We start from the raw sequence: 27510 nt of genomic DNA, 5'->3' as shown, positions 1-27510 counted from the left end.
ACTTCTTAATGCATGACCAATGAAATTGTGTTGCCTTACCTACGTGTCGTGATAAAAGATTAACACTAAGTGCGATGTCAGGTCTGGTCCAACTACTAATGTATAATAGTGAACCAATGACTGAACGATAGAGTGTTTGATCCTCGAACTCAGGACTTGGTTCATGTGTTAAGTTGTGAAAATCTGTTTGCATGGGTGTCTTTGTTGTGCTAGCATCTTTCATGTTGCAATGATGTAGAATGTGGTCAATTTTCTCCTCTTGTGAAAGACTAAACCCCTTCTGTGTCTTTTCAATTTGAACACCTAAATAAGTGCTAATGTGTCCTAAAGATTTTAGTGTGAAGTATCTCTGCAAACTTTTAGCAAAAATCTCACTCATTTTCTTATTTGGACCAATATAAACAATATCATCAACATAAACAAGAATTATCTCATATGCATTGTTAGATCTTTTTGTGAACACGCATTCATCAGTTTCGGACTTAATAAAGCCCATTGAATTTAGTTTGTCAGTAAGACATAAATACCACATTAAACCTGACTGTTTCAGACCATAAAGACTTTTGTTCAGGAACCAGGTATCCCCTTCTTGCTTTCGGAATCCTGGAGGGCTTCTCACGTAGATCTCTTCATCTAGGTCTGCATGTAGATAAGCTGTGTCCACATCAAATTGGAAAACTTCTAAACCAAGAATAGTTGCAGTGGTTAAGGCAATTTTTACACTTTCAGTTCTGACTGTTGGTGAGTAAGTGTTTGTGTAGTCCTCAGGATAACGTTGAGCGAAACCCTGAGCTACAAGTCTGGCTTTGTATAAAGACTCACCATTTGGTTTCTTCTTGATTCTGTAGACCCATCGGGTGCCAATGACTTTCTTGTTTGCTGGAGGTTTTGCAGGTGTGAATACATTAAGTTTCTTTAAACTGTCCATTTCATCCTGCATTGCATCATACCACTTGTCTTGTTCTGAATCAGGAAGCTGTTTGATTTGTGTGAATGTCTCTGGAGGAAGAGTAACGTTGCAAATCAAAGGTACTGGTGATTTTGTCAGTTGCCATGAATAACGTTGTGGAGGGATTCCTTTTGTGGCCCTCTTGGAGCGTCTAGGAACAACAGACCAGTCTTCTTCTTCTTCTTCATCATCATCCTCGTCCTCACGTTCGTCGCTAGCATCAGCATCCGCGGCTTGAGAAGACGGAACATCAGGTTGTGAAGAACTGGTAGAAGGAATATCTGCCTGCGAATTGTCATCAGGCTGCGTGGCATCTGGAACACCATCTCTAGGAAAATAAACTTCAGGATCATTGGAATGAATCCTGGACCAGTCAATGTCTTCCTCAAAATTAGCAGATTGTGAAATGACAATCACATGTTTAGTATCAATGAATTTGTACCATTTTGAATTATCATCAATACCCATAAATCTTAGTCTCTTTGGTCCTTGAGTTATAGGAGTGTTCACCATAGCATATGAACCAAAAATATGGAGGTTCTTGAGATCAGGCTTGTAGCCATACAGCATGTAGAAAGGAGTTTGATTGATTACACTGCTCCAAGTACGGTTGACAATGTAATTTGCATATTTGATTGCTTCACCCCAGTATGCGATACTGAGATTGGCATCTTCTAGAAGACAACGCATCATGGTTTGTAGAACCCCTTGTCTTCTTTCTACGACTCCGTTATGAGCCGGTGTATATGGAGCAGATGTCTGATGAAGAATTCCATTCTTACGCATCCAGTCCTGGAAACGCTGAGACATGAATTCTGCACCACGGTCACTCTGGATTCTGGCGATGCGAACTTGGTATTGTGTAGAAACAAACGCTGCAAAGTCTTTAAAGATCTGAAAGGTCTCAGATTTCTCTCTCATAGGATATACAAATCCATATCTAGAATGATTATCTACAATTGTTAAAAAATACTTTCTGCCACCAAGTGTTGGTGGGAAAGGACCCACTATGTCAGTGTGTACCAAATCAAAAATGCGTGTTGACCGGCGTGTAGCGTGTTTGGGAATTGCAGCCGCCTTGGATTTAGCCTTTTTGCAAACGGCACAATCCAAAAACACCTTACACCCCTTTAGATCCAAACCTTTTGCGAACTCCGGCATCTTTCTAAGAACACGGAAACTGGCATGCCCCAATCTTCTGTGCCACTTGTGAATACACCTGGAATGCAAAGGTTTACCAGTTAGTGAATTCTCAACATTAACAGTTTCATGAGGACCCTCAGGCTTGCTTTGAGCAATCTGTTTCTGTTTTCTTTGTTTGTTGGCTTTAGGAGCCTTTGGCACAGTAACGCTTTCTCTCTCTGGGACAACTCTCTCTGGGTTTGCGTTGTGCCTTTTTGGAGTTTGCATACTTGCCTGTGCTTGCCCTTTAGGCTTTGGCTTTAAGTAATAAACACCACCAATCAGCATGGTTTCAGCAACAATATCACCATCTTTAACTAAGTAACTTGCTTTTTCGAGGTGGTGAACCTGGAACTTTAACTCTCTAGACAAGTGACTTTGACTAAGCAAATTACTGGTTGCTGAAGGTATGTAATAAACATCAGGGATGTGTGTATCGAGCTCTTCAATGTAAACAGTTCCTTTTCCCATAACCTTGCAAGTGTGGTTGGTGAAGGAATACAGTTCTCGATACTCGGGCTCTGGTTCGCCCATCTCTGTGAAAAGTTCCCTTCTGTGGGTAACGTGCACAGCTGCTCCACTATCTAAAGTCCACAAAAGACGTCTGTCGAACTTTGGATCAGGTTGTGGAACGTTGGTTATGGCCAGTGTTGCAAGCGGAGCTTGTGGATCACGCCTTGGACCACGACGACCTTGTCTTCCGCCTCTACCTCTGCCTCTGGAATCTGTTCCTCTGGGCTGGTACGTGGCGGGAGCTGGAACTCGTTGGGGACAATCCCGGGTGTCATGTCCCACACGGTTGCAGGTGTAGCATTTTGGCATCCTTGGAGCGTAGCCTCTTCCTCGGAAGGGACGTCTGGCTGGAGCCTTTGGTGCTGGAGGCCGTTGCAGATGTGGGGTAGCTAACCTGATAGCTTCGTCTTCCACTAAAAGTCTGCAAACGTGGTTAACTGTGCGTTGAGCAATAGGCACGTAGTTAATCTTTGCAACAGCATCTTTCCATTCATAATTCAATGAGTTAATGATGATGCTAATCATTTGGATATCATCGATTACATGGCCATTTTGTCTCAATTCACTTCTCATTCTTTTCAGTTTGGTCAAATGTCCACCAATTCGTTCACCAGGTTTCAACTTCGAACCATGGAACTCAGACATGAGCAAACATGAGGATTCAATTGAAACGGGCCTGTAGCAATCTTCCAAAATAGCCCATATTTCTTGGGCAGTTGCATCAGGTGGAAAGATACCTTGGATCTCAATTTCCATTGACATGAGTAAAGTCGTGATAGCTCTGTTTTCGAGGTTTCTTATTGCAGGTGTCCAGGGTTGACGGGGAGGATCAAAAACCATGGAATATGTGCCTTCTCTTCGAAGCAAGAGCGCAATTTCACTGACCCAGGCTTTATAATTCTCTCCTGACTCCTTTAATTTGGACTCACCAGTCAAGGGGGTGACTGTGAATACCTGCTGAGGAACAATTTGTTGCTCAGGTTGCAAAGCTGGTTGTTGAACCAGGGGATGCTGGGGTTGCATCATTGGCCTTTGCGTGGCAACATCAAATTGGCTTCCTCGAATTCGCCTTTGGCTTTGCCTTTTTTCATCTAGGGAGGATTCAACGCCGCCAGGGGGTATTGAAGACTTAACCTTTGGAGACAAAGTTTTGGCTTCTAAAGGACTCATAGCTAATTCTTTAAAATTCATCACCTTTTGTTGTAATAATTTTTCTCCGCCAGCAGATGGCAGTGCAGCTTCACTTTTTGGCTGCCTCTCCTTTCTATACGTATGCTGAAGTTCAATGGGCTCAAAGGGACCACGTGACCTCGGTGACTTGTACATGTCTCTTTGTTCTAATTGACCAGTGAACTCTGTGGGGTGTGTCTTAGGCTGTTGTTTTGAAGAAGACAAGATGGCGTCCTCAGACATTTTGGGAGTGGGGGAGCTTCTTCTACTTCGCCTTATTTCGTTAAAACACACTCTCGCCTCCCTAACATATCTTTCTAAACGTTCTATTTGATATAGATAGCTTTGCATTTCTTGCTCATCTGGGGAGATGTCATAAACTTTGCTTTCTGCGTGGGAGGATTTTAACTCTGCCGGCAGTTGCCGTTTAGACTTTTGCCGTTCATTAATTGTATCTTGATAATGAGGGACATTTACTGACCTCAGTCCGTAGATCTTGCCTTCTGTAACTCTTTCCCCCATTTCTGGCTCGGCACCTGAAGAATCTTGCTCCTCTGTGTCCGAGGGAATCTCTTTGTCAGAGGAAGCTGATTCATCTGTGTTCGCCCCATCTTTCTTTTTCTTTCTCTTCTTCGACATGGCTAATTAGGCTTAGTCGGTTATCTTTAGATAGCATGAAGGGAAAATACAGCCATAAATTGTAGTCATCTCAGCTGGTCATCAAAAAGCCAAAACTCTGCTACCAAGTTGTCAGCCAAAAAACACCCTGTTAGAAATCGATGGACCGTGGCTGATTCCCTTCCGCATATCTTTTGAGATATTTAGAAAAGAAATAGTCTTTAAGAAAATATTCTAATTAATAAACAAACTTTAATAATAAAATAATAAAAGTAGATGAAACAGAAATAACTAATTGGTTACATTTTGATAATGAAAGCTACGTTTGCCAAAGTTGGCTGCCGAACAAAGAAGAGAGGAATTTTGGAATGTGTAACGCGTGCGCAATAAATCACTTTCAGATAAGAACCCTTTTTTTGTTTTATGACCTGCGCAATAAATCTTTCTTAGTTTAACTCTTGAGTGTCAATTCAGGCAGTTCAGGCCTAGCAAACTTTTTAACATCGTGACAACTTCAATTGATCTTGATTCTATGCCTCTGTTTACACACCGGTATAATAAACAGGATGTTTATTAGATCCTCCAATTTGGAGATTGCCTACTGTTTTGCAATCAGGAGCCTGATATTGTCTCTTGTGATTCTATTCTGTCCCTTGAGGCATTGAATTCAAGGCATGGAGTCCTTTGGAGCGATTTCTTTATTTTTGGTGATTTGCTGAGCGGGCAAAGAGACTTTTTTTAGTACTTCCCTTAATCCGACAACAAATTTCCAACGGATTCAGAAAGCAATCAGACTCTCTTTCTTCTTCTTATACAGGTAGTCCTTACCTGTTCATTTAGTGACCATTCAAACTTACAACGGCACTGAAAAAAATGACTTAGGACTGTTTTTACAACCGTTGCTGTATCCTCACGGTCAACTGACTCATATTTATGACGGTTGCAGCGTCCAAAGTTCATACAATCCCCTTTGGCAACTTTCTGACATGCAAAGTCAATGGGGGAAACCAGATTCACTTAACAACCGGGCTGTTAACTTAAGAACTGCAGTGATTCACTTAACAACAGTGGCAAGGAAGGTTGCAAAATGGGGCAAAACTCAATTGACAAAGGTCTCCCTTAGCAACAATTTCCGGCATGACCATGGTTGAAATTTGAGGACTACCTGTACACAAGAATGTGCTAGAAAATTTAGTTAGCTGAATAGAGAAGATCGCAGGGAATTTTGGGCGGGGAAAAGAAAGGAATTTTTATATATTAACTATGTGATAACCTGCCGTTGCCTGGATATTTATTTATAGGGGGAAAATGTCCAGACCAAACATAATTTCTAATGCTGGATTTTCTCCCTTACCAGAGGGAGCCCCTTGTGGAGTACCGTGAAGCCATTATCATGGGAACTCCACTGCGCTGTACAGTACATTTTATGGCAGGACAGGAGAAGCCATTTAAGGCACAACAGGCTGTATCTTAACAGAACACACACCCCGAGGGGTGTTAGGGGTGTCTTACCCACATAATATTTTTCTTCGGAGAGTAACTCATCTATGTACCAAGTTTGGTTGAAATTGCTTGAGGTGTTCCAGAATTATGCTGGAACACACAGATTTTTATACATATAGATTATGACATCGCTGGTCCTTGCCTATGACTTTTTCTAAGACAATGGTTCTGCCTTTTAAAAACTTCTTTGGTAGCATTCTTTTAACCTTTGAGGCAAGTAGATTCGAGAGTTAAGTGCAGATTAAGGTTTAAAATTGCTCACACAGAATACTGCTGTTGATTGCAATTAAAAGCCACAAACAGCACAGTCTAGAAGGACCAGAATCAACTGTAATCAAAATTAATTTTATAACAAGTACTCTTTGTACTCTGAATATATTTCCTCCGTGATTTCTACAAAAACTCTAGCTATAATCAGAAGCAACACTACAGTTAAACCGCAGTGAATTAATATGTTTCCTGGGTGATGTCTACAAAAAAAATTATAACCATCATGAAAAGCAATATTACAGTTAAAATGCAACAAATTAATGACTCTTCACATATAACATGTTCTTAGTTAAACTACTGAAGGAATTATAGTTGTTGAGAGCTTGGCACCATACATGTTATTATTATAATAATAACAACACCGCAGACTTAACAATTGTTGGCAGGAAAAACCAAAAAAAGTCTGGATAGCGGAAAATCCCAAAAAATATCAAGACATGCAAATAGATGTAGAATGTTTATGACAAAAAGCAAAAGCAAAGGCAAGGTTTTCACCTTGCTGGTCATATCTGACTCTAGGGGGCGATGCCCTTCTCTGTTTCTTGGCTAAAGGTGCCAGCATTGTCCGAAGACACTGTTGTGGTCATGTAGCCAGCATGACTATATACCACGGTGCACAGAATACTGTTCCCGTCCCATCTCTAACCACTGAGCCATTGCACCCCATCTTATGAGCAAAGACAGTACCAATAGTCATAGGCACAATACCAAAACCTGTCAGCCATCTCAACTTGGTCAATTAGAAAAGACAAGACTCTCAGATCCATTGTTAATGAAAGCACACTTTACTAAAGCCAATTGGTTTCAGTGTAGCAAAGCCAGATCTGAACTTTCACGCCCAAAGCATCTGGTTAAGTTTTCGCTCCTTCCCACCTTCCCCCTTGGTTACCTTTATCTGTCCAATTACATTCAAACACATTGTTTTACTCACAGTTCCTGACTTGGTGGGTTGGAAGGTGCTGCATACTATGGGGTGACCTTGGAATGGCCAGCGGGTCACACAGGATGGCATGAGGAGTAGTTCCGATTCCCCTTATGCTAGCCCCCCTCTTGTACCTCCCCGCAGCTCTGACCCCACTATTGTGTATGGTAGAGTGGCAGCTGGCGAAGAATGGATGGTATAGCAGGATGGCAGTCCTGACAAAACGTCTGGACCAACACTTGAATACCGTTGGCATTGACAATATCACCATCAGTCAATTGCAAAAGGCAGCTTCACTCAGAGCAGCTTACATCCTGCAACGATACCCCTAACACCATCAAGCATCCCTATCAGCCTATCTCAGGTCCTTGGGAAGGATTTAAAAGATGGATAAAAATGCCACATTAAAATTGCTTCCCAATAACTTTTGAATTGCAAATTGGGTGATAACTGACTCGATCCAACAGCATCTAGTTGAAAACAAGATCTCTCCACCAGAGCAGAAAGGAAACGGCCCAAACAGCAGAGGAACAACAACAAAAACCAACCAACCAACCATCAACTCCTAATTGACAAGTTGATTTTGGAAAACCGAAAGAGATGGAAGAACAATTTGAATGCAGCTTGGATTGATTATAATTAATAATAATTTATTAAATTTCTAGACCGCCCCTCCCCCTCTTATAAGACTTAAGAACAAAGGTGGAATAAATTGTTATGATGTTGGACTTGTCTTGGATTCTAGTATACACTTTGGAGTCCAAAACATGTCTGTAGGGCTTACAGACCAGTGGTGGTACCTACTGGTTTGGACCGGTTCAGCCGAACCGGTAGTGATTTGGTGGCCTGGGTTGCTGGAACCAGCAGTGACCCAAGCCTGCCACGCCCCTGAACTGGTTCTCCGGATGGCGCTTATGGCACCACCATCTTATTTTTTATTGCACTGTGCATGCACGCGCAGTGCGCATCAAGCAAGCGAGTACATGCAAAGTGCACGCACGCATGCAGCGCGTCCATGAGCAAACCGGGAGTAGTGACTGCCAGAACTCACCCCTGTTGCAGACCTAACATTTTGATAGACGTATAAATGGTGGGTGTCTATAAGTCAATGCTTTGATTGGAAGTATGTATATCTCTCCAGAAAAATAAAATAAAAGTAAAGCAGGATGATAAAGATCACTCTAAACACAAAAGATACATCGGGGAAGAGTTCAACAATTTTTTTTCATCCCCAGATATTGTTGTGGCCTGCCAGTAGCCAGTGGAGCTGGCAGAAGATTCAGACAGTGAGGAGGGTTGGGGAGGAAGATGGGCCAGTCCTGGAGTCTGGGGAAGGCTCTGATGAGGGCTCTGTGTCAGAGGCAGAGAGGGGGCCGGGGCCGTCTGACAGTTATCAGCTGCCTTCGGAGTCAGACATCAGTGAGGCAGACAAACAGCTGGAGCCTTTTCCCAGTGTGTGCATGTGCAGAGCTGCCAGGAGAAGGGAGCAGCTAAGGAACAAGAGCCGACTCAGGAGTAAGGCCACAGGTGGACGGTGAACGGCCCCTCCCATAGGGAATAAAAGAGGAGCGAAAGGGGAGTGGATTTTGCAGGAGACAATTAGTTCATTCCTGCATTTGTACCAAGCATTGCGGCATCTGAAAGATATCAGCCTGGCCACTCTCCAAGCCTGATAAAGGTCGGTAATTGTGAACTATCTTGAAGACTGTGGGAGAGGAAAGACTTTGCTGGAGAGGAATTCAGTGTCAATTAAATAAAAGGGGTTTATCGGGAAGAGGACTTGGCTTCGTGCTGCTCAGAAAGCCTAGGTCACAACAGATAGGTCCAGTTTCCAAAAATGATTGCATCCCTTTATGCTGTTGTATCTAGCGATCCTAAATTGTGGCATAAGTGTCTCTTCTCTCTACTCTCTGGACCTATTTGTAAATATGCAGCTTGTTTAAAAAACACAACAAGGCTCCTGTGTTATTTGTTTTGGCCACAAGGACACCAGTTCAGCTGTTTCCAAACTATTTTGGGATCTTTTCAAGGCGATGAAATAAACAACACATTTTTTTAAAAAAAAATTGCTGGCCCTAATCCAACTGTGATAATAGCAGATCGAGATATAAACAACTTTGCAGCCAGCATTGGAAACGGACGATGAAAGCATCTTGGACAGATGGCCTTTTACAACTCAAGGTTCGCGTGGAAGATAGCGCTTGTTTCTTTGAGAAAAAGAAATGAGAGATTTATTGCTGTGGCACAACACTAACTGATGAGTTTGCTTGAGACCAGGGGATTTCTATTTTAGCTTAATTTCTCTCTATAAGCAGCTCCAAAAGGGTGGGGAATCTTTTCTGTGAATGCCATAGATGGAGAACTTTGCTGTGGCCTGCCGGCGACCAGCGCAGCTGGCAGCAGAGTCAGACAATGAGGAGGTTGGGGAGGATCATGGGTCAGTCCTGGGGGATGAGAAAAGCTCAGACGAGGGATCTGCGTCAGAGGCAGAGAGGGAACTAGACAGCAGTGAGGCAGAGGAACAGCTGGAGCCTATTCCCAGTGTACGCATGCACAGAGATGCCAGAAGACAAGAAATACTAAGAAAGCAGGGCCGACTTGGGAGTAAAGCCACACCTTGCACGTGATTGGCCCCTCCCACAGGAAGCAAAAGTGGAGTGAATGGGGCATGGGCTTTTGCAGGAAACAATTCATTCCTTTGTTACTCTGAAGCTGTTACCATGGCAACTCTATTGTGCTGTATAGTAGAAGCCATTTTAAGGCACAACAGGCTGTAACTTAACAGAGTACACACCCCAAGGGGTGTTAGGGGTGTCTTACCTCCCACAGTATTTTTCTCCAGAGAGTACGTTATCTCTGTACCAGGTTAGTTGAAATTGCTTGAGGCATTCCAGAGTTATGCTGAAACACACACGCGGCCATTTTTATAGATATAGATTTGGATAAACCTATAAACATTTTGAAATGACTTCAGCTCTTAAAGGAGGAATCAGCTTCGAAGCAATAAACAGATTTTCATGAACTTCAGAGTCTTTTGAAGATTCGATCACTTTTCTACAGCTTTGAGGGACGCTGCAGATAATGTATGTTGTCACATTATCACCACATCCCTCAGGTCTGAGGAAAATGACCTTGGATTAACAGTCTCCTAGACAACACGAAGGCAGAGTCAAGGGACCAAAAGACACACGATAAATCTGTAATTCAGATTTACAGAGTTGGAAAGGACCTTGTAGGTCATCTAGTCTAATTCCGCCCCCCCCCCCCAAAAAGAGCCAGCCTATTTGCCGGTTCTCCAAACTACTCAAAATTTCCGCTACCGGTTCTCCAGAACCTGTCAGAACTGACTGAATACCACCTCTGCTTCCAGCTCTATTCTATTCTATTCTATTCTATTCTATTCTATTCTACTCTACTCTACTCTACTCTACTCTATTCCATTCCATTCCCTATTCTATTCTATTCTATTCTATTCTATTCTATTCCATTCCATTCCCTATTCTATTCTATTCTATTCTATTCTACTCTACTCTATTCTATTCCATTCCATGCCATTCCCTATTCTATTCTATTCTATTCTATTCTATTCTACTCTACTCTACTCTACTCTACTCTACTCTACTCTATTCTATTCCATTCCATTCCCTATTCTATTCTATTCTATTCTATTCTATTCCATTCCATTCCATTCCCTATTCTATTCTATTCTATTCTATTCCATTCCATGCCATTCCCTATTCTATTCTATTCTATTCTATTCTATTTGATTTATTCTATTCTATTCTACGCCATTCCACATTCTATTCTATTCCATTCTATTCTATTCTATTCCATCCCATCCCATCCCTCTCTACTCTACTGTTTCATCATATCAAATATCAGCTAGCATTAAAGAAGTGGATAGGGAGGGATGGACCCAAAGCAAACACGATGTCATTTCTACTTAATAAAAAAGGATATTATTTGACCCCAATTGTGCATTTAATGCCATTTCTTTTCTGCCTTGTAAAAAAGCTGAAAGGCTGCAGCTTTAAGAGATACTCCTTTGGAGCTGCACGGATGGCTTGTCTGGCAATAAGGGGTAAACAAAATCTGTTTTGATAACAGCACCCTCCACTGAATTGTTTTAATTGCCTTTCTGGAATGCCATAAGACATACAGCTCACATATGAAATAACGAAGTAGGAGGTCAAATCCTTTTGTGTTTGTGCTTCCTGAACTTTAGGGATATCTCAGAAAGCGTCAGTCATTGGCGAAAAGTGGGCCAGTAATTCCCCAGAAAATGCACTCTATGCTAGAGAAGACATCTCGTTGGCTTGTAGCTATGAAACATATGAAGAACGGTTGCAGGAACTGGGCATGTCTAGTTTAATGAAAAGAAGGACCAGGGGAGACAGGATAGCAGTCTTCCAATATCTCAGGGCAATGACGTGCAGTCAGGTGAGGCAAGTGAGGCACAGCCTCACCACTCTCATCATGGGAAAAAAAAGTAAAAAGAAAAAGCTGAGCTAGTTGCTGCCTCACCGTGGATGACTCTGCTTAACCTCACTGGTGCTCTCCCTCCCCAAGTGTAGTGACTTCCTCCCCAGGCCCCCATTCATTTCTCTCTCTCACACACACAGCTGGATAAAACTATATAAAAATCTAGCCCAGCTTCACTGATTACAAGTTTGAAAAGGCAACATGGCTCCACATGCAATCAAACTACACTTGGGGAGGGAGAGCACAAGCGAGCACTGAGGAGACCACAGGAGGAGGCAGGAAGCCAGGCAAAGAGCCATGCTGTAGTACACACACTTCCCCCCAGCCTCTTTCTTTTGGAAGGCTCGGCTCCCCTCCGGCTTCTCTGCCTCTCCTCTCACCCCAGCCTGCCAGCAGGAGGTGGTGGGTGGGCTTTATTGTGTTCCAGGCATTTCCCACCCAGACAGCAGGCTGCATTTGCAATGGTGGTGGTGTTTGGGAAAGGCAGCAGGAGAATGGGGGGGGGGGGATGGCAGAGGAGCTGCTTTCAAGCCACTGGAAAAGATATCCAATCCAACTTTTGTGTGTGGGGGGGTTTGTTTGAGAGTGAGTGAGAGAGGGAAGGGGTAGGAGAGATAGTCCAATCCAACTTGTGTGTGTGTGTGTGTGTGTGTGTGTTTGAGAGAGGGGGAGGAAGGGAGAGAGGGAGGAAGGAGGGGAAGGAGAAGAAAAAGAAAAAGAAAGAAGGAGCAAAGGAGAAAAACAAATGCTGTCGCTTTAAATTGGAACTGAGCATGCCTGGCTGTGGAATTCTGGGAGTTGAAGTCCACAAGTCTAAAAATATTTGAAACTCAGCACTGTGTCAGTGCCTCACCAGTCATAAACCTCACCGCACGTCACTGTCTCAGGGGCTGCCACAAAGAAGAGGGAGTCAACCTATTCTCCAAAGCACCTGAGGGCAGGACAAGAAGCAATGGATGGAAACTCATCAAGGAGAGAAGCAACTTAGAACTAAGGAGAAATTTCCTGACAGTGAGAACAATTAACCAGTGGAACAACTTGTACTGTAAATGCAGAAGTTGTAAATGCTCCAACACTGGAAGTTTTTAAGAAGAGATTGGACAAACATTTGTCTGAAATGAGTTAGGGTTAGGGTCAGAGTTAGGGATGGAACAGAACAGAACGGAACAGAACAGAATAATGGAATGAAGAATAGAACGGGATGGCACAGGACGTGGCAGAGTGGAGAGCAGTGGTGGGTTGTGGGTGGTATGGCCCGGTACGGCCGTACCAGTAGTATCCAGGAGCAGCGGCCACCCTACCAGTATGGTGGCTCATTTGGCTCACCGACCCCCCTGCGCTCCATAGCTGTTTTTGAAGTAACCGGGCCAATGGCGCATGCACACACAGCGTGCGGTGCCTGCGTGACCTCTGCCGAGCAGCTGGTTGTCGCAGGGCAGTGGCGTGCGCATGTGTGAGCAGCGTGCGCATCCAATAGTACGCCCAGCATACCGGTTGTGATGGGGTCCGAAACCCACCACTGGTGGAGAGGAACGGAACAGAACAGAGTAATGGAATGAAGAATAGAAAGGGGTAGGATGGGATGGGATGGGATAGAATAGAATAGAGTAGGTTGGGGTCGGGTCGGGTAGAACAGAAGAGAAAATAGAACAGAACAGAATTGAAGAACGGAATGACGAACGGAACGGAATAGAATAGAAGATAAGAATAAGCATCTTCTAAAAACATGGTTCTGAAACTTGGATTCTACCTCTGCTAGCAAAATGTGTTGGATTCACACAATACTTTTGGAGAAAACTAACTGGGTGCTGCAGGTTAATCTTCATTCATGTTAGATACTCCCCCCTCTAGTTGTTGCAAGGACAATAGTAGTTTCCAGTCAGGTCCTCTCTTTTCAGACGGGAACAGAGAGAGACCTGATTGGGTGAAGCACTGGCCAGCTCCCCTTTAAAAAGGGAGCTGCTAGACCTCTCACTCAGTGGATGCCTGTACTTGGCCAAATAAAGAGCTTTGTTATCTTAGCCTTTTGTGCCTTTCATTACCCAATCTAACAATTCACAATAAAACAGATTTAATGATTCTGTAAAAAACTGTCTTACACTGTCCTCCACTTCCTTGTTTTGAATATCTTTCTCCCCAAGAAGGTTACTTGGATCCCACTAACTTGGATAGTAATGAAAGTGCAGCAGAATGAAAAACACACTAATTTGGGTGGTATTGTATTTGTATTTGTATTGTATTGTATTTTGGACTACTTGATAATCTAGCGTTGCCCGGGTATTTATTTATAGGGGAAAAATGTCCAGACAAAACATAATTTCTAATATTGGATTTTCCCCCTTACCAGAGGGAGCCCCCTTGTGGAGTACTTTGAACCTTGCTGTTACCATGACACCTCCACTTCGCTGTACAGTAGAAGCCATATTACAGTAGTACAGTAGACATCATTTTAAGACACAACAGGCTGTATCTTAACATAACGCACACACACACACACACATATATAAAGATTACCGGTAGATCCAGATCCCATTCGGTCATTTATGAGGAGAAAATAATAATATGGAAAACAAAGAATTGTATCTCTATTGCTCTTGTAATTACACCTGACAAAGCATGTTCCTGTTCATTATGCTTTATCACAGATTTTCATGCGCTAGAAATTCAGGAGGAATCATTTTCCTCATCTGTAACATAAGCCGAGCCACTAAAACTTCTTTTTTTTAAAAAAATTGTTGAATGTTTTAATCACAAAACATACGTAACAATATAAAGTAATTTTACAGCCTTCTGTATCGGCTTTCCTGTTTAGCCTTTATAGTTCTCCATTCTGCATTACCTTCCTATTGCTTTTACCTTCTCCTATAATATAACAACAGTAGTTCTAACGCTTATAATAATATTCATTATTTGTATCACCATATATTTACATTCTCTATTTTCTGTTTTGGCCATTAAAACTTCTATCCACCTCTTTTGGGCATCTCCCCATTAAAGATTCCGTCCCAAGTTAAATTTAAAGGTCGAGGATCAAATGTTCAATTGAGCATCCCCTAAAGAAGGAGACCAAAATGTAGAGATGAAAATTAATGAGACATCAAACAAACAAACTTGAGCAATGTCCGCGTTCTCTGATTTGTCCCCTGCACTTTGCTAGTCTTGGAGAACACAGTCCTAGAAATATTCCTTCCCAAGAATCGAATGTTGGATTCAGATAGGTGCTCATGTATAAAAGGACACCGCAAGGACAAAAGTCTAATTATATATTAATCGAATGCATACGCATCTATCGATCGCAATCCGTTGCTGTAAAATAGGTATTGTGTTTATAAATGGATCAATCCCTATTTGCCCATTTCATCCTCTCTCCTCTCTCCTCTCTCTCTCTCTCTCTCTGTCTCTCTCTCACACAAACAACTTCCGTCACTTCTTCCAACACAAGCATCCAACAACAACAACTACAACCACAAAAGGATAGAGATTGATTGCGTAACACTTCAACCGTCATAAATATGAGTCCGTTGCCAAGCGTCTGATGGTTGCAAATGTGAAAAATGGTCGTAAGTCACTTTTTTAAAAATGCAGTTTTAATTTTGAACAACCACTAAATCAGGGGTCGGCAACCTTCAACACTCAAAGAGCCACTTGGACCCGTTTCCCACAGAAAAGAAAACACCGAGAGCCACAAGAGGCCTTTTCCTATTAATAAACCTGTGGCTCAGTGGCTAAGATGCTGAACTTGTTGATCAAAAGGTCGACAGTTCGGCAGTTCAAATCCCTAGTGCCGCATAACGGAGTGAGCTCCCATTACTTGTCACAGCTTCTGCCAACCTAGCAGTTCGAAAGCACGAAAAAAATGCAAGTAGAAAAATCGGAACCACTTTGGTGGGAAGGGAATAGCGTTCTCTGCACCTTTGGCATTTAGTCATGCCGGCCACATGACCACAGAGATGTCTTTGGACGGTGCTGGCTCTTTGGCTTTGAAACGGAGATCAGCACTGCCCCCTAGAGTCAGGAACGACTAGCACCTATGTACGAGGTGGACCTTTACCTTTATCCTTTTTTTTAAAAAAAACACACAGAAGCCTGGGAACATTTATTTTTACGGAGGCACAATGAAAGGACATTCACAAAACTTTGCAGTCTGATTCAGGTCGTATTACTGCAGCTAGGCTGCCAAGTAGCTTACCAATTCTGATAAGGAGCATTAAGGCATTGATTGCTTTAGCTGAAATATTTTGCAGGGAAATCCAATAACAAGTACTTAGTCTAGTGCCAGGGTGTCAAACTCGATTTAATTGAGAGCTGCACCAGGGTTGTTTAACCTCACGGGTGGGGCGGTGGGAGGCATGGCCAAGCGTTCTGTCAGCGAAAACGGAGCTCGGGAGGGAGGTTGTGTGCGGGCCAGTCCTTTGCTGTTTCCTGGGCAGCCCCCCCGGGGCCAGATCTAAGCATCCTGTCGGCCAGATGCGGCTTGCAGGCCTTGATTTTGACATCCCTGGTCTAGTCGTATTGTATCTAGCGTATTTTTGAGATTAGAAGACACACCTAGCTTTTGGGGGGGGGGAACAAAAAAATCTGCCTCTGCCTCCCAGTAATTTGCCTCCTTACAGCAAACAGCAAACACCCAGTTTCATTTTTAGTTTCAGCACAGCCTGATTAGCACAAGGGGAAAAAAATCCACCCGGAATGGGCAGAAAATGGGGCACGCGGAGGTGGCAATAGGCTATGGCAATCCCTGCAGCGTGAAGCCCGACAATCAGCTGCTTGTGCTAATCAGGCTGTGCTGAAATTGAAACAGGCTTTTTGCTATGTGCCGCAAGGAGTCAAATTGCTGGGAGGCAGAGGCAGATTTTTTCTCCCTTGTGCTAATCAGGCTGTGCTGAAACTAAAACTGAAACTGGCTCTTTGCTATACATTCGGTGTATAAGATGCACCCAAATTTTCACCCTCTTTTAGGGGGGAAAAAGTGCATCTTATACTTCAAAAAATACAGTAAGTTGGAACAAAAAAACACACAATCAAGACTTTGGAGCAAGGAACATAGAAAACGATATCATTGCTTGTTTAAAATGTGTTAAGCTGGTGAAATATACCTTGGCCAACCTATCACCATGGAAGGAGGTAAAGTAAAGGAAATTGAACGGCGGGTTAAATGCGGTTGGCCAGCATTCGGTCAGCTAAGGGTAATTTTTGGTTTGTAATGTTTTATGGAGTTGCAAAAGATTGTAAAATGCAAAATACAAAAAGCACATAGAAAAGGAGTGGGGAGGAAAAGGGGGAAGAGAAGTGAAGAAGGATAAGAAAAAAGAAAAGAAAAAGAGGCATTTTTCGACTCTCTCTCTTGCAGTAAAATAAGGCATTAACATCAAATCACAACTTTTTCCTTTTTCATAATAATATGAACCAGCCATTTCTGTAAAGATTTCCCAATTTACTCGGTAAAACCCAAAAATCATAGTTCCATTCTTTTCCACATCAAGCACAAAGTTCAGAAGTGGTTTCCAAGTGGAAACAAAAGTACTTATGTTCTTTTCTCAAATCAAAGTACTGTATTTTTCGGGAGTATAAGACACGCTTTTTCCTCCCCTAAAAGAGGGTGAAAAATTGGGTGCATCTTATACACCAAATGTAGCCCCGCCCACCTGCCGGCCCCCACCCTTCAGCCTCTGTGTGTCGCATTTTAGACCTGTTCCAGGCTGCATGTATTGCCACAGATCCCCCTCTCTGTGCCTTGTTCTTTTGGCCTCTGTGCCTCACGTTTTCAGCCTCCGGATGCCCTGTTCTTGGCCTCTGCACGTCATGTTTGGCAATTGGCAGTGATGTCCTTTGGTGATCCCCACAGCCTTGAATGGGTCAGAAATGGAGCATTCAAAGGCTTAAAACGCGAGGTGCAGTAGCCAAAATGCAGCCCGGGACTGCTGCTGCCTTGTCGGACCGGTTCTGCACCGCGCCTGCTGCATTCACTGGAGTACCTTGCGAAGTTCAGCTGCATTTTTGACGTTTGAGCCCCACACACGCTCACAACCAGCCAACCTATTGCTAAAGTTCAACTCTGGTAACAGGTGATTGGTGGTTTTCCGGGAGGCCGATCCAATCGCCAATCAGCTGCTCATGCTGAATCAGGCTGCGATAATGTGTTGAAGCTGACCAAGCTGTTTGCTGTTTGCTGCAAGGATGCTAGCCAGATGAATACTAATGGAGGCAGAATTTCCCCCTCTTTTTTTCCTCCCCAAAAACTAATGTGCATCATACTCTGGAGTGTCTTATATTCTGAAAAATACGGTACTCAATTTTGCACTTTTGTCTAACTCTATCCACTTCTGCAACTATTCGTCCATAGTAGGAATCGAAATGTAAGTGCAAGCTAAGCGCAATTTTCACCCAGATTTTCAGCCTCTTTTTTGAGGGAAAAAGATGCGTCTTTGTCAGGGGAAATTTCACCCTGAGCTAATGAGGTGTAGACCGTCGGCTTTCCTAAAAAGCATATCTTCAGAAAAAGCGAAAATAAAACCCGATAACATGTTCTAATGAAAACAAGATTTAATATAAAAATAAAATAAACAAATCTATCTAATTGTTACATTTTGGCAAGAGCAATTGTCGTCCACCTTCTTGGCAGACGAACAGAAGATCAAAAGAAAGTCTCTGGAATGTGTGATGTATTAGCAAACATGTTAAGAAGCATGCGCAGTAAATCATTGTCAGATAAGGCCTATGACCTGCGCAGTAACTCTTCAGCTCGGTTAGCAAACAATTAACGCAGTGACAGTCTTATACTCTGAAAAATACAGTAAGCTATACTGCAGTTTGCTAACTAATGCCTGTAGAGGCAGTCCTTCACTTGCAACAGTTCATTTAGTGACCGTTCGACATTATAAGAGCACTGAAAAAAGTGACTTACGACCATTTTTCACGCTTAAGACCATTGCAACATCCCTGTGGTCACGTGATCAAAATTCAGACCCTTGCCAAAGGGTTCCTATTTATGACGGCGGCAGTGTCCCGTGGTCAGGTGATTCCCCTTTGCGACTTTCTGACAAGCAAAATCCATGGGGACGCCAGATTTGCTTCTCAGCCGTGTTCCTAACATAACTGCTGCAGTGATTTGCTTAACAACCATGCCAAGGAAGGTCATAAAATGGGGCAAAACTCACTGAACGAAACAACTGTCTTGCTTCGCAGTGTAATTTTTGACTCAATTAGGTTCCATAAATTTTGGACTGGTGCTGGAGAAGATTCCTGCTGTTCTGACCGAGGCTTCCCAAGAGCCTGAAGCAAACGCCTAGTCCTGACAAAACCCCTTTTATTCATTGACTGTGAATTCTGCTCATTCACATCCAGCCAAGTCTTTCAAGGGAGGATTTACAGTCACAGACCTTATCTGGCTTGGAGAGCTGCCAGGACAATATCTGCAAAACTTGGTAAGGAGTCTCGGAGAGTCAAGAACCAAATAAACGAACTAATTGTCTCCTGCAAACTCCACTCCCCTTTCGCTCCTCTTCTATTTTCCTCTGGGAGGGGCCATTCATCGTCTGGTCTTATTCCCAAGTTGACCTCTATTCTTTAGCTGTTCCCTTCATCTGTCAACTCTGCGCATGCATACACTGGGAACAGGCTCCAGCTGTTCTTCTGATGTCTGACTCTGAAGGCAGCTGATAACTGGCATAGGGCAATGGCCCCCTCTCTGCCTCCAACACAGAGCCCTCATCAGAGCCTTCCCCAGACTCCAGGACTGGTCCACGTTCCTCCCCAACCTCCTCACTGTCCAAATCTGCTGTCACTTCGCTGGATGCTGGCAGGCCACAACACCTGTGAGTCCCTTGGACTGCAAGGTGATCCAACCGGCCAGTCCTATAGGAGATCAACCCTGACTGCTCTTTAGAAGGCCAGATCCTGAAGAGGAAACTCAAAGACTTTGGCCACCTAATGAGAAGGACTTCCTGGAGAAGAGCCTCATGCTGGGAATGATGGAGGGAAGAAGAAGAAGGAGACAACAGAGAATGAGGTGGCTGGATGGAGTCACTGAAGCAGTCGGCGTGAGCTTAAATGTTCCTCAGAGGATGGTAGAGGACAGGAAGGCCTGGAGGAACATTGTCCATGGGGTTGCGATGGGTTGGACACAGCTTCGTGACTAACAACAACAACAACAATGTTGGACTCCATTAGATTTCAGGACCACCTCTATTTTAAAACTGCAATTTGAAATCACTCATAATTGTGATGGTTGTGCTGCCCCGTGATCACCTTTTGTGACCTTCTGACCAGCAAAATCAAATGTGGAAACCAGTTTCACTTAACAACCATTTCACTAACTTAATCGCTGCAGTGATTCACTTAACAATGGTGGCAAGATTGGTCGCAACATGGAGCAAAACTCACAATGTTTCGCTTAGCAACCGAAATGTTGGGCTCAGTTGTGTTCCTAAGTCAGAAGTCGGCAATCTTAAACACTCAAAGAGCCACAAAGGTCCTAACCAGAAGCCCCCTGTTCAATTCTGGAGCTCACCGGAAGTCCTGTTCCCCCACCATAGAGTCTCCTACTAGCGCAGCATCCTTTTTCCTCTACCTGTCCCAACTGAAAGCCCTATCAATTGTGGAGCTGACTGGCAACAGGGAGCCGCAGCAGAGGGATGAAAGAGCCACATGCGGCTCCAGAGCCACAAGTTGTTGACCCCTGGACTAAGTCAAGGACTATCTGTATTTTAATTATGGTTTATGCTCTCTAGACACCTCAGGTTTAAGGAAAGTACTTTGATTACTCTGAGCTAATCCTTTCTGCAGTTTCCAATTAAGATCAAATGATAGCCTTTAATAAAATTGCTCCATTGCACAATGCAAGGAAGTTAATCATTCTTCCAAAGACACAGCCAGAAATTATATTTTCATTAAAACCTGTACATTTATCACACGATGTTTAGCCAGGAAGCTGTGAACTCCATGTTCGGTCTTAGATTCTTGGCTGATTTTCCCCCCCAAAATAGCCTCTTCAATTTTAAATGTTATGTGTTTTATTACATTTGGATTTCTAATTTGGGGTAGATTGTTGAATAAAATAAAACATTTGAAATGTTTTTAGAAAGAAATCATGAAAGGTGGTATCCTTGCTGCAGATCACTTTACGAAAGGTTATCCAGACTGAAGAAATATCGATTAAGTAAATGTCACTATAGTTTGTATAGTAGTTTGAAAAAAACAAATAAAGAATGTTAGATAAATGGATAATGGAATTAGATCAATTGAATTTGTATGACAGTACTACTAAATATGTATATAGGCAGGGGATTGGACTAGAAGACCTCCAAGGTCCCTTCCAACTCTGCTATTGTATTGTATTATTGTATATGTATAAAAATGTGATTAGCAGTGAAAAGCTAGGAGTAAATAATTTGAGTAAATAATTTAGCTAAAGTTTCTGCTAATTTACAGCCACAGGCATTCACATTAGCCTGCTCTGGACATTATAACATTGGCAACCAGCTCTTGTAGTGTGGCAATTTGAATAATTTTTGGAGCAACTGTATTTATGATGACTATTAGCGTGATTCATTGCTTACATCTTGATGTACACTGAGAGCTTATGCACCAAAAACAAATTCCTTGGATGTCCAATCATACTTGGCCAATAAAGAATTCTAATTCCAATTCCAATTCCAATTCTAATTCTATTCTATTCTTTCCATATCCTATCCTATCTTATCCTATCTTATCCTTTCCTATCCTTCATTTCATTCTTCTCCTCTTCTCCTCTTCTCCTCTCTTCTCTTCTCTTCTTCTCTTCTCTTCTATTCTATTCCACTCCATTCCACTCCACTCCATTCTTCTATGTTCTATCCTAGCATATCTTATCCTATCCTATCCTATATTTCATTATTCTATTCTATTCTATTCTACTCTACCCTACCCTACCCTACCCAACCCTTCCATTCTATTCTCCACTCCACTCCATTCTTCTCTTCTCTCCTCTCCTCTCCTCTCCTCTCCCATCCCATCGCTTCCAACACACCACCTTATTTTCAGCACCACGGACAGTTCCCTTTGCAAGAACTTGCTTCCAACTGCCCTTTCTCCAAACACTCCCCCCCCCAAAAAAAACCCCGGTCTGAATGAGACAGCGATAATTAGATATAAAAGAGGAAATGAATTAAGGCCTCCTGTGAAGAGGGTGTGTGAGGCTTCTCTCACAAGTAGCCATGTCTTTTGTGAAGATAATAATTCAGCAGACGATCCGGGGTTTTCGTCTTGGGCAATAAACAACTCGGGAAAAGACCGTCTGCCTCTCTGCAAATAAAGGCTTCAATCTCTTTTTCTGTTGCCAAAGAAATTAGAAACATCTTTTTCTCATCTCTTACTGTTCTTTTTTAAAGTAATGGGCTACCTGCCAGTTTTCCTGGGACACTATGTACATCTGCTTCCAACTCCGAGCTTTAGAGGAGTCGATCTTCTCTCCCGCTATATTTCAACTGAGGACTGGACACAATAATAATAATAATAACAAAACCCCAGACAGGTAGGGATGTCTGCTGTCATCAAGTAGGCTGAAGAGCAATATAATTTAATGAACTTTCTGCTCAAGGGCGAAGTAAAATGGGCATAGGACTTGCAAGGAAACACTGCTCACCGGAAGTAGCAGATTAAATACGGTGGCATTGTGTCGTGTGCATGTACTTATTCTGTTTCCCTGAAAATAAGACCTCCCCGGATAATAAGCCCAATCGGACTTTTGAGTGCATGCGCTAAAATAAGCCCTCCCCTGAAAATAAGCCCTCCCCTGAAAATATTTCAACACAGCAGCAGCCGTGAGGTGACCCCGCTCGCTGCCTCCTGCACCTCAAAAATAATAAGGCCATTGGATGATTTCAGGAAGATGTAATAAAATGTCATAAATTTACTTCAAATTGAATATACCTTATGTTGAAAGGATGTAACCATAGCTAGGCTTAATGGATGTTTAATAATTATAACAATTTGTATACATGTATATTAGATTGATGATACTAATAATAGGAAAAGAACATGGAATTGGAAATTATTAGAGAATGTTATCACTGCTAAAATGATTGAATGACTTACTGTAGAATAGGAGGAAGCATAATAACAATGTATACAAAGATATATTGATTGTCAATATGTGAATTTAGATAAAATTCAAGTGAGGACTGTGGAAAGGACACAGAAAGGTTTTGTAACCAATCGACACACTGTGTGTAATTGAAGAGGCTTTTGTGGTATATGTCTTGTGTGTTTGTGTTTGTCTGAAAATATTTTTTTTATTAAAAAATAATAATAAGGCCAAGCACTTATTTCGGGGGGGGGGGTCAAAAGAAAATAAGACCCTGTCTTAATTTCGGGGAAACACAGTAGGTTTGCAAAAGAGTTCAGAAGTCCATTTCATCTGGGTTTTTTTGCTTTTAAAAAATAAATGCATAACAGTTCCGATGCATCTTAAAGAGGGGAGCACTCAACAAAACAAGGATTTGGTTTCAGAATTATTCTGATCGGTTCCTGGTCGCAGAGCTCAAAAGAGCCGCTTTGAATTCCCATTTTGGAAAGTTGTTAATTGACACACATAGCAAAGTGGAGCAGGAAGGCAAACTCTGGTGATTTCAAGACGACAACATAACCCCCCAGGTGAAGCCTGCCCCCCCCTTGCACAATGGTCTCAAAGATTGTGGTGAAAGGTCAAGGGCCTTCCGTGAAACGAAAGCGGTCATACAGCGTTCAAGACTTCCCCACTTTCTACAAAAGACTGAAAGAGAACATTTTACTGAATCTCTTTGAGATTTCTTTGACAAGAAGGTCAATCTTTCTTTCCTTTCTTCTTTTCTTTCTCTCTTTCTCTCCCTCTTTTTCCTCTTTCTCTCTTTCCCTTTCTTTCCATCTTTCCTTCCTTCCATTTCTTTCCTTCCATCTTTCTTTCTTTCTTTCTTTCTTTCTTTCTTTCTTTCTTTCTTTCTTTCTTTCTTTCTTTCTTTCTTTCTCTCCTCTTCTTTCCCTTTCCATCTTTCCTTCCGCACATTTCTTTCCTTCCATCTTTCTTTCTCTCTCTTTTTCTATCCTTCTCTCTTTGCCTTTCCATCCTTCCTTCCTTCCATTTCTTTCCTTCCATCTTTCTTTTTCTTTCTTTCTTTCCATCTTTCCTTCCTTCCATCTTTCTTTCTCTCTCTTTATTTTTCTTTCTCGTTCCCTTTCTTTCCATCTTTCCTTCCTTCCATTTCTTTCCTTCCCTCCTTTCTTTCTTTCTTTCTTTCTTTCTTTCTTTCTTTCTTTCTCTCTTTCCCTTTCTTTCAATCTTTCCTTTCTTTCATCTTTCCATCTTTCCTTCCTTCCATCTTTCTTTCTCTCTCTCTCTTTATTTTTCTTTCCTTTTCTTTCCATCTTTCCATTCATTCTTCCTTCCCTCCCTCCCTCCACTCACTCACTCACTCTCCTCTGAATTAGGGTAAAAATAGCACCTTCTAGTCACTCCTCAGTTGCCAGAAAATGCAGCGTTTTTTCCTAGGGCAAATAAGAAGGACTGCAGGCCTTACAGGCAGCCTGCTAGTGCTGATGCCTCCAGAGAAATCAACTTTTGCTTTTTAAAAAATGTCTTCTTTAAAAAAAGAAATAAAGAGGGGGGGGGAAGGGAGAGGGAGGGAGAGGCTTTTGCAGACAAAACAACTGTCTTTGAAACTTTGCAGACACTCTTAAACACCTCCCTCCCTTCTCCCCAAACTGGCGACCCTGCTTTCTTTTAAAGCTGGCTTTAGGATGGTGGCAGCGGTACTTCCCCCCACCCACCTCCCCTTTACAGTCAGCGTAGAAATGAAATAAAAATTAGAAACAAGAGCAGATCGTCTGATGTGAGGCCCTGCTAGGAAGCTGCATCCCGGCTTCCTTACCCATGACCTTTTCTTGCCTAATTCAGGATTAGGATTAGCTCGCAATGCCCCCCCCCACCCCCGTGAGACTAAATGGGCTCCAGACCCCTTGGGTGGGTCTGAGTGTCACGGCCCAGTGCAGAGCTAACCCTGAATCTCAGCTGCCCCGTCTTCTCCCCTCTTGAGACTGGTCAAAGGCACAGCTCCAAGGAGATCCAAGCAAGGGAAGGAAGGAAAGAAGGGAGGGAGGAAGGAAAGAAGGGAGGAAGAAAGGAAGGAAAAGAGGGGGGAAATGAAATAGGAGGGAGGGAAGGAAGGAAGGAAGGAAGGGAGAAAAGAAGAGGAAGGAAAAGGGGGAGGGAGACTAGTGAAATAGGAGGGAGGGAGGGAAGAAGAAAGGGAGGGAGGAAGAAAAGAAGGGAAGGAAAAGAGGGAAGGAGACAAGTGAAATAGGAGGGAGGGAGGGAGAGAAGGAAGGAAGGAAGGAGAAGGAAGAGAAAAAAGGGAGAGAGAAAGAAGGATGGAATCAAAAGATGAAGGGAGACAAGTGATATAAGAGGCAGGGAAGGAGGGAGGGAAGGAAGGTCGGAAGGAAGGAAAAGAGGGAGGGAGACAAGTGAAATAGGAAGGAAGGAAGAAAGGAAGGGGGAGGAAGGCAGGGAGGAAGGAGAAGGAAGGAAGAAGACTGAAGGAAAGATGGAATGGAAAGAGGGAGTGAGATGTGAAATAAGAGGGAGGGAGGGAAGGAAGGACAAAAGGAGGCAAAAGAGGGAGGGAGACAAGTGAAATAGGAAGGAAGGAAGGAAGGAAGGAAATAACATCTTGGAAGAAGTAACAATCACCCAGTAATTGTCCCAGCTTTGCACATATTAACTGAATCAAGACAAGGAAGGTAGGAAGAACGGAAGGAGGGAAAAGAGGGAGGGGGACAAGTGAAATAGGAAGGAAGGAAGGAGAAGGAAGGAAGGAAGGAAGGAAGGAAGGAAGAAGGAAGGAAGGATGGAATGGAAAGAGGGAGGGAGACAAGTGAAATAAGAGGGAGGGAGGGAGGGAGGGAAGGAAGGCAGCCCGGCCACCCTGCCCGCCCTTCCCTGCCTCACCTTCGGCGTTGGCGCTGACGAAGACCCGCACGCTCCGACCGCTGGGCGCCAGGTGCAGCGGCAGAGCCGAGAGATTGCCGGAGAACGCCGCTTTCCGCAGCGCCGAGTCCCGCGGAGCCGACAGCTTGCCGGCCGTACCAGCCGGCCACATCGTGAAGCAGCGCCGGCCGCCGCCTCCGCCGCTCCCTCCGTCTTTCCCCGCCCGGGTTCGTCCTTTGACAGAAGGGCGCCGCCGCCGCTCGTCCCCCCCGTCCCCCTCCTTCCCCGGCCCCGGCTGCGGCTCCTCGGCCTGCCTCGATGCCCCCTCCCCGGCCGCTTCTCTCCGGCCTGGCGCCGGGGCAGAGAGAGAAAAGTTTCCGCCAAGCGCGATGCTTCTAGTCCTCAAGGTGGCATCCCGGCGCCTTGCTCTGCTCTGCTGCGAAGAGCTTTGGCCCCAGCCAACTTCGGCTCTTAAATGCCAGCCTCGGCGGCGCTTCCCCCGGTTTTACGCACGCTCCGGCCGGCGGCGGCAGGGGGGGCGGCGGGGGGGGGGAAAGCAGCGGGGAGGGGAGACCACGCGGAGATCTCAGCCGGCCAAGCATCCACCGCTGGCTCTTGCCAAGAAACTACAGGGGGTGGGTGGGGGGTGGTCTTGCGTGGGTTTCCTCCTCCTCCCCCCCCTCCCACACCGAACGGATTCCCTCCTCCCTCCTAGGAAAGAAACTCGGCCGACAGGCGGGGGAGCGAAGCCGGAGCCTTGGCTGGGGGACGGTGTGGGTGGACGGAGGTTAAAAACCAAACAGAAAAAAAGAGCTGGAGGACGAGAAGGAGAAGGGGAGAAGCAGGGGGAGAAGAAGACGAGGGGGAGGAGGAGGAAGAGGAGGAGAAGAAGGAGAAGAAGAGGTCAGAGGAGAAGGAGTGGAGGAAGAGGAGGAGGAGGAGAACAAGGAGGGGAAAAAGAAGAGGAAGAAGAAGAAGAAGAAGTGGTCAGCGGAGGAGGAGGAGGGGGGAGGAGGAGGAAGAAGAAGAAGAAGAAGAAGAAGAAGAAGAAGAAGAAGAAGAAGAAGAAGAAGAAGAAGAAGAAGAAGAAGAAGAAGAAGAAGAAGAAGAAGAAGAAGAAGAAGAAGGGGTCCGGGGTGGAGGAGGAGGAGGGGAGGAAGAAGAGGAGGAGGAGGAGGAGGAGAACAAGGAGGGGAAAGAGGAGGAGGAGGAGAAGGAGGGGAAGAGGAGGGTGAGGAAGAGGAAGAAGAGAAGAAAGAAGAAGAAGGAGGAGGAGGAAGAGGAGAAGAAGGAGGAGGAGGAGGAGGAGGAGGAGGAGAACAAGGAGGGGAAAGAGGAGGAGGAGGAGAAGGAGGGGAAGAGGAGGGTGAGGAAGAGGAAGAAGAGAAGAAAGAAGAAGAAGGAGGAGGAGGAAGAGGAGAAGAAGGAGGAGGAGGAGGAGAGGAGAACTTATTCACCAAAGCGATCTCTCCACCCCCCTTTCCCCCTCCGCCGCCCCCTCCCTGAAGTGGGAGCAAAGGAGAGGGGCAGGAAGGAAAGAAGGAAGGAAGGGGATCAAGCGAAGGACCGAGCTTTGAAGAGCTCAGTGGCCGGCCACCCCGCCGGGCGGGTGGGATGAAATATTCAGAAAGGTTGGGACGTCTGGCTGAGCCAAGGGGACTGCTTGCGCTGGCGGGCCTTCCCTCCAGGGGGCGGGCTTGCTGGCTGGAGCAGAGAGACAGGCGACGGGGTGGGGAGAAGGGGTGATCCCTAGGATCCCTGCAGGAGGGGGCGAGCCGGCAACCACGTGGTCTTCAACTGGAGGGGAGAGTCTCGCAGCTGCTCCTGCGGCGTCTTTAGGCTCCGAGAAGCAGAACATCCGATCCGAGGGAAAGGAACGGAACGGAAAGTCACACAATCCCAGCTCCTGGTTTGGTCCGTGTATAAGTCTAGGTGGAGGGAGAGAGGGCAGGTCTCCATGGG

General features: G+C 44.3%; 1 protein-coding gene across 1 annotated transcript in view; it reads right to left on the bottom strand.

Annotated features, from left to right (window-relative positions):
* Window positions 1-25899, bottom strand: part of NWD2 (NACHT and WD repeat domain containing 2) — an 88214-nt gene extending 62315 nt beyond the window's left edge. The window contains exon 1 of the mRNA XM_081959807.1: window positions 25570-25899. Coding sequence (XP_081815933.1) covers window positions 25570-25720 — 151 coding nt within the window. The 5' untranslated portion in view covers window positions 25721-25899. The remainder of the gene's footprint in view (window positions 1-25569) is intronic.
* Window positions 25900-27510: the final 1611 nt, after the last annotated feature.

Source organism: Natrix helvetica, assembly GCF_964273705.1.
Source record: "Natrix helvetica genome assembly, chromosome: 7".
Taxonomy (NCBI): Eukaryota; Metazoa; Chordata; class Lepidosauria; order Squamata; family Natricidae; genus Natrix; species Natrix helvetica.
This window is presented reverse-complemented; position numbering and strand designations above follow the sequence as displayed.